General features: G+C 30.6%; 1 protein-coding gene across 3 annotated transcripts; it reads right to left on the bottom strand.

Annotated features, from left to right (window-relative positions):
• Positions 1–4,151: 4,151 nt before the first annotated feature.
• On the bottom strand, positions 4,152–6,308 carry LOC145135851 (D-mannose binding lectin protein with Apple-like carbohydrate-binding domain-containing protein). 3 transcript variants are annotated; one of them, XM_079070055.1, is made up of 3 exons: positions 6,010–6,308; positions 5,829–5,904; positions 4,152–5,132 (listed from the first exon to the last, which is right to left on the bottom strand). In XM_079070055.1, exons 1-3 carry the CDS (start codon positions 6,222–6,224, stop codon positions 4,221–4,223), a joined length of 1,203 nt encoding a protein of 400 aa, XP_078926181.1. In that variant the 5' UTR covers positions 6,225–6,308; the 3' UTR covers positions 4,152–4,220. The 3 variants fall into 3 exon arrangements, with proteins under 3 accessions (XP_078926181.1, XP_078926182.1, XP_078926180.1); XM_079070056.1 differs by having other exon boundaries at positions 5,837–5,904; XM_079070054.1 differs by having other exon boundaries at positions 5,829–6,308.
• Positions 6,309–7,433: the final 1,125 nt, after the last annotated feature.

The raw sequence follows: 7,433 nt of genomic DNA, 5'->3' as shown, positions 1-7,433 counted from the left end.
CCTAAAAGTCCAACAAAATCTCAACAGCCCAACCCATGAATTCTGATGGCCCAAAATGGCCCAAGACAACCAAGCCCACTTAAGCCCAAAAGAAATCCAACCTGCTGAGTACGCGAAACGTACGAGTTAAAAGGCTTGTACGCACAATGTACATGCTTGTATGCCCCGCGTACTCACCAGCTTGGCCAATTTTCCCAATTCAACTCTTAATCCAATAAGACTTCGATCAAAACTCATATCTGACTTCCCCAAGGTGGCTAATCACATAAAGTTGCCAACTTTATGTGCATGCATGGCTAAATGGGACACTAGAGCTCAAATGAGCTTAATAAATGTCTTAATACTTGCATGAGACCAAAACCACCATAAAGTTGGTACCTTTATGCATAAGGAATCCTTAATATGTCCACATCCATAAAGCTAAGCTCCAAAAACGGCCTTAACACCCAATCACCAACCAAGGAGACCCTAAATGACCAAAAACATACCAAATAGCAAATCTATGAGATGAAATGGCAAGGTTTGAACTTTATACCTCACAAGCCACCAAAAGAAGATGATAAAGTTGGATCTCAAAGCCCTCTTCCAAAGAATGAGTCTTCAAGCTCCTTATTCTTTAACACAAACCACCACAAACACTCTTCCAAGCTCCAAAACTCACTCACGGCACTCTAGGGTTTCAATATAGGCTAAAGGGGATGGAGGTTGTCCTAAAATGTCCAGAGGAAGGATATAATGTTGCTTATATAGGGGTAAAACCCCAAAATTAGGGTTTGATGCTGAAGGGAGTACGCCCAACGTACCCCTTAGTACGTTTGGCGAACTAAAAAGGGACTCGCGATCATTTAACCCTTTATGCCTAGCGTACTTGGTGAGTACGCCCTGCGTACTCGACTAAGCTCCAAATCCCATGATCTTCACTTGGCCATAAAAATTATATGTTTATACACATATAATTTTATGCATGTTTGTGTTATTTATTTAATGCAATTATTATGTGTGGTTGATAAATTAGTTTTTCACATGCTAAAATAATTTTTGGACAAAATAAACATCACATGGAGTTTGGTTTTCAAAATTTATAATATGGATATAAGATGTAACAAGTTATTGTCTTAAAATAAAATCTAATTTTATAAAAATGTTAATAATGTCAAATTTTGAAATACTCAATTATAAGTTTTAAAATGGTGATTTTTATAACTTGTACAAACTCCAAATATGTAAGTAACAAGTGAAAGTTTTATTAAAGATATAAAAGGTTTAATACCGATTATTAAAAATGAATCACGTTAAATTATATAAAAACTAGCTTTTATACAGAACCTTTAAAAGTGATTTTCTTTTGAAATTTGGTATCATGGTTTTTCTATATGCATGTAGTAACCATGATATCATATGTTTTTTAAAATTAGAATTATAAAACATATAAAAGACCTTTTTTACAAACCTCAAATCTATGCAATCCGTTTTGAAGAGCACTCGCACATTTCTTGTATGCACTAGTGGGATAAAGGATAACTAACCGCTTAGTGTTATCTTTAGATGGTCGGGGTATATTCGCGATTTCTATAACCAAGTTATAGGTCGATTACACATGTTTTTCAAATTGGACGATTTGATTGAAAATCTTTTGTGATAAAGTATACCTAAGCAAGAGAATTTCGAGGCATAGATGGGATTAAACATGTCTAATTAAATTTGTTATTAGCGATCCCATAAATCTAGGAATTAGATAGTAAGATATAATTAATAATTGATATCTACCAGGTTGAATTCAAATGGATGGGATAAATGATACCTAACCATTTATTTGTTTTGCAACTTGGATCCTAGACTGTGATAATTAATGTTTTTGGAAACTAAAAGGGTATTAATTATTAAAGAGTTTAAATATTGAAAATACTAAATGAATTTTGTTAAAATTTTGTAGTATGATAATCTATTATCATTACCATGAATTGTCATTTTTCTTTAATGACTTAATGAAACAATAACATTCACTAGATACAAATTCAATGAATGAGTTCATATCTTAAGAGACAATCTTGTGAGAGATATGAAATTGTATACTCTTAAAGGTCCTAGTCCTAAACTATTTGCTTTGAGCAATAAGCCTGAACATGATACTTAGTAAAGGCATCAACGTGATGCCAAAGATGTTTCTAACATTAAACCACGAATAGTTCAAGGCCCAAAAGAATCACCTTAAGTGATCTGAGAGGCCCATGTTTTATGGATTGAACACCTTTAAGCCCAAGAAATCCAATAAGGCCCACATGGATGGATCTTGTTTCTTTTATGAAGAAACTGGACACTGGAAGAGGATCTGCTCCTCTTATCTGGAAAGAAAGTCTGGAAGAGACTAGTATTTCAGGTATCTATTAGATAGAACTCATACTTTTCATATAACACTCAGGTACTTGGTACTTAAATGTTAATCTAATATTTGTAAATAGTTTGGAGATATTTACAGAAGAGTAACCAACGGAGCACAATCAAGTTGAAACTATACTCTCGGAGTTTAGTTTATTAATTATGCTACGTACATAATGTACTTGTAATATAAAACAATGTTTGTTTTGGAACCTTCAACAAAGATTTCACAAATATGTTTTAACATGTAAAACATAATTTATAACTACTATAGTTGTTAATAAAGTTGATTTGATATCTTATGATAAATCTTAGACATTCATTAGAAAGGAAGTCATACACCATAGTGTATAGTTCCTTAATAATTTATTTTCATTTATTTTCTCAACTACTTAGTGAAAATATCATTAGGAATCCTTTATATATAAATAATATTTACATATGTCAAATAAACTACATTATTTGCCTTCAAGAATCTCTTTCTTGAAGTTGGAATATGTGAATGTCATTTATATAATAAAGATAACAATGTCAAAGATGAGTTTGATTTAAAACAAGTTTAAGTCAAAAATATTTTGCATATAGAACTTGTTATTTATAAAACATTGATATTTATTTTATACAATTTAGTGTTAACGAATAATATAGTAATCTTACGATACTATATTTATTATACAATTTAGTGTTGACTTAAACAATTTAATATAAAAGTTTAGTATAAATATGAGTTTTAGTGAAAGGTTGAAAATGATTGTTAGGATTCAAAATTTACATCAAATTTACCCAACACTAAAATTTACATCAAAGATAATATTGGTTACAAATATAACACCAAGGTTTCAATGGTAAAAATTGGTCTTTCAACTTTAAACTCATTTATTTTAGTTTATTTTTTATGATTATAATGCTTTTTTAATAAATCTAGTTGTGTTACTGTATCTAATAGTGTATAATGCAATTCGTGTTGTAATAATGCGATAATAAATTTTGGTTATGAATCTTTGACAATATAATGTATAAAATTATTGTAAAAAAAAGGATATATGTTAGAGTCTATAAAAAGCTAATAAATATAAAAATTGTTTTTATAAAATTATAAAAGTTTGATAAAAAGGAATATATATATATATATATATATATATATATATATATATATATATATAAAATACTTTTTGTGTAAAATATAATGTAATAGGTTTAAAATTATTTAATGTTTATATATTTTACATTAATTTTATCAGTTTAATGTAATGTTAAAGGTTGGGACGATCTTAATACGGAGTGTTTAGTTTTATATCATCTAACTCTAAAAGAAGACAAAAATAACCGGTTGGCACTATAACGTTGAACATGATTGTGATTTATAAATAATGCAGAAAAATAGGTATTTTATTTCCTCTAAAAACCTGGTTATTTTGTAGTGTCGGTATTTATAACCGAGATGAAAGAAAACATGTTATAAACCAAGATCGTAATTATTCAAATATGCAATAAAAGTAATACAACATTATGTTGTAGTAATGTAGTTAGACTAAAACATGTGAAACTTGAGATTATTTGACATGATACACTTCTGAGTTTAGATATATGTGAGGTATATAGTATATACGCATAGCAAATTATATTACTGGCCCACTGGGCCATGGCAATGAGTCCTATTCAAGTTTACAAAATGTATTTACATTTTATAGTGGCATATTCAATATACTGTTGTATTTCATGAACATAAATACAGTTTTTGCTTTCCAACAACAAATACAAAACATTCAATATCATGTTCAGATCAAAATTACATTTAAATTATTTTCACAAGCTTTAAAAGATACAATTAAGTTTGTTTCATTTTATCTTCTTTTTCGTAACATATAAAAACACAATCCTCCCAAACATATAAAAAGGATCAATCCATCACTAACAACAATCAAAATCAATGCCCATCTCTTCAATCCATTACTACCTTTCTTCAAAACCTTCACCATGAAAGTACTCACTTTTTCATCATCATCAACCTCCTTCACACCCCTAACCTCTTCATATAGATAACACTCGTTATTCCCACTTGTAAACAATGCACCAACACATGTACAATCATCCATACAAGAACCTGCACATGTTTCCCTCGTCATGTTAACCATCTTCTTGTTTTCATCTTTCAGGATGCTCATTGCGCTACGTAACTCCTGCATATCAACCCTGCTATTCCCACAAAAGTTACCCGAAAACCCCTCGATTTCCAACCTTGAACATTCCTTCGAAAGGGTACAAATGTCATTGGCTTTGCAAAGATTCGGTTGATCACATTTGTTTCTTAGGGATTGGAATGAAGCTTCGAATTTTGTTGTGGTGGTTGAGTAGTAGTAGAACCCTAGGTTTCCAGTTGTGTTCTCAATGGCTAAAAACCTTAAACGTTGGAGTCTTTTTGAGGGGATTTGAGCGATCTTGTGGTTGTCATCGTTGAATAACTGTAACCCATTTAATGCCAAACGAATGAACGAGATTTTTTGGGGTTTTGTAGGGTTGAATTCCCAGTATGAGTACTTGAAGTTGCCTGAGTTTAGGTAAAGTGCAAGTTTTTCACGATGAATTTCGAATGAATAAAATGAATTTGAATTCGTAGGGAAGGAAGTTAGCTTTGTTCCAACGTCTAATGTTTGTCCCCAAAGCATTACATCTGTGGGGAAATGAAAGCTTTGCCATTTGATCGTGTTAAATTCGTCCAAAAGAACAAGATTCCCAGTGTTTGATAATTGCAGCCTCTAAAACATGGGAAAAAAAAAAACTTTGTAACTGAAATTGAAGCAAATTTTATTTCCAATGTTGTGAAAAATGAATATAGTTGGGGTTCTAGATATCAAGTGAGTGCATCAATGACTTGTATGGTACAAGTAAGCAATGCATGTATGAGACCATGTATTATACTCGAATTTCATATATGATGATTGTGGCATATGGTGTATTGTTATTCTAGATATGCATAGAAGAATAGTACTCTTCACGAACTACATTTATAACTTGAAACCCATTAATAACTTCTAGCATGCAAAGAGTATTTCTAAGATAGAAACTCGATGCATGCATTAGCGACTTGTACGATATAAGTCACCAATGCATGTTTAAAAGTATAACAAATTAACAAATATTCGTTATTTCATTTTATGGGTTTTTTAACGGTGTATACCAAATGAATTTTACTTCAGAGTTGAAGACAAAATAAGTTACCTACATTGAGAAGTTCAATGCATGCGTCTGTAGATTTAAAAGTAAGATTAGAGATGTGTGTATTAACGGTTCTAACAAAAACTTTCACGACACAAAAAAAGTATACCATGAGACGTATGCCATATGCATTGGCGACTTGTACAATACAAGTCCCTAATGCATGTTCCATAATAAGCACTTAACAAATGAAACCATTTTTATGGGTCTTAATTAACAAAATACACCAGAATTACCTCTATACCTTGCCCATAGGTTGCGGTTCGCCATCCTATCTCACCCTTTTGGCCAGTTAATTGTAGGTCACCATCCCTATTGAGAGTGAGCATACATTTCCCAGAGGTGAAAAACCGTGATAAATGAGATGAACTCCAAACCTTAATGTTCCCAAGAAAAAGTACAAACGAACAAACATACTTGTCTTCAGTTGCTTCAACAATAAGCCCTGCCTGAAAGTTAGGTGTATGCTGACTGGTCTCGAGAATAAATGCTTTTTCGACAAGTCCTGTAATGTACAACATGGGTACATCAAGGGTAGTTTCCGAACCAAGATGAATGTTATTGGTGATACAATGGCCATAAAAATGAGATGAGAAATGAATGAGTAATGCAAGTAATGAAAGTAGGTTCATGAGAGAAAATATTCGGGGTGTAGTTTCACATAGTTATTGTGTTTAGTGTGCAAATGGTGATAAGTCAACCAATGGGAGCAAAGTGGATATGATTGTGTTGTATCCCACTCCATAAAAGGTGGCCTGATGTATTCTTTTACATTATAAATAGTATTTTAGTGACAGTTATGGCTAATGGTGTTGGTTGGGCATGATACATTACCTTCAAAAGCGGAATTTTAGTATTAGTTATTGGTACATTAATTTCGGTCCACATAATCTTTTTATTATTGTTTTTTTTTCTTATCATTACATTACTGAATCACGATACTTGCATATATTGTGTTTAAAATTATCATTCTCAGCATCTAGAACTATTGACGTTTTAATGACTTTAATTTGACAAATCAGTTTATATAAATTTTATTTAAAAATACTATTATCAAAAATCTTTTACAACCAATAACTAATTTCATCTAATCTTTGTTAGATGTTTAATAAAGTCTATTATATAATATTTTAGTTTTAGACACATCATATTCAAAAAAATATATCCAAAAATAATATTTAATAAAATAAATTCATTTTAATATGTGAAATTAAATAGAGTAATTGAGTAAATGCAATATTATTGATCGATCTTTCAAGAAACTTCTCATAGGAGATAGAGATACTTTACTTCATTTGTGTTATAATATCTACATGCATACACTATACAGAGGCAATATGTAATGAGCTAAACATATTTAATTTTGTTATACATTGTTGTAAATAGATGCAACATTTTTATGATAAAATTTATGTAATTTTAATAAGCGACATCGATTTTATACATTACTATGATGGTATATTGGCATTGAGAATGTGAGTGTCTTTATAGTTGGGGAAGAGTCATGATGGTGTTGTTGTCACCCCACTCACTAAAAGGTTGAGATCTCAATTCACTCAAATTAGTTGTCTTTTTAAGTAATAAGAATGTTTTATGCATAAAGGCCCCAAAGTTTTGCCACTTCATATTACTATTGTTTTAGAGTCTTATGAATGATCTTTTATACTAAATGTGTGAAAAGCATTATTTTGGATAATAATTTAAAATATTTAGAACTTATTTTGACAATCAAAAATCTTTAGGATCTATTTTGTAAGATGAAATAAATTCTTGAAAAAAGAATTAAACAACGTAAAAAATGATTTATTAAAATATATTGTCATATTTAGTTAGTTCGAAGA

This window comes from Lactuca virosa, chromosome 9 (genome assembly GCF_052849685.1).
Source record: "Lactuca virosa cultivar CGN04683 chromosome 9, Lactuca_virosa_CGN04683_v6, whole genome shotgun sequence".
NCBI classification, from domain to species: Eukaryota; Viridiplantae; Streptophyta; class Magnoliopsida; order Asterales; family Asteraceae; genus Lactuca; species Lactuca virosa.
The sequence above is the reverse complement of the archived record's forward strand: the minus strand, read 5'-3'. Positions and strand labels throughout refer to the sequence as shown.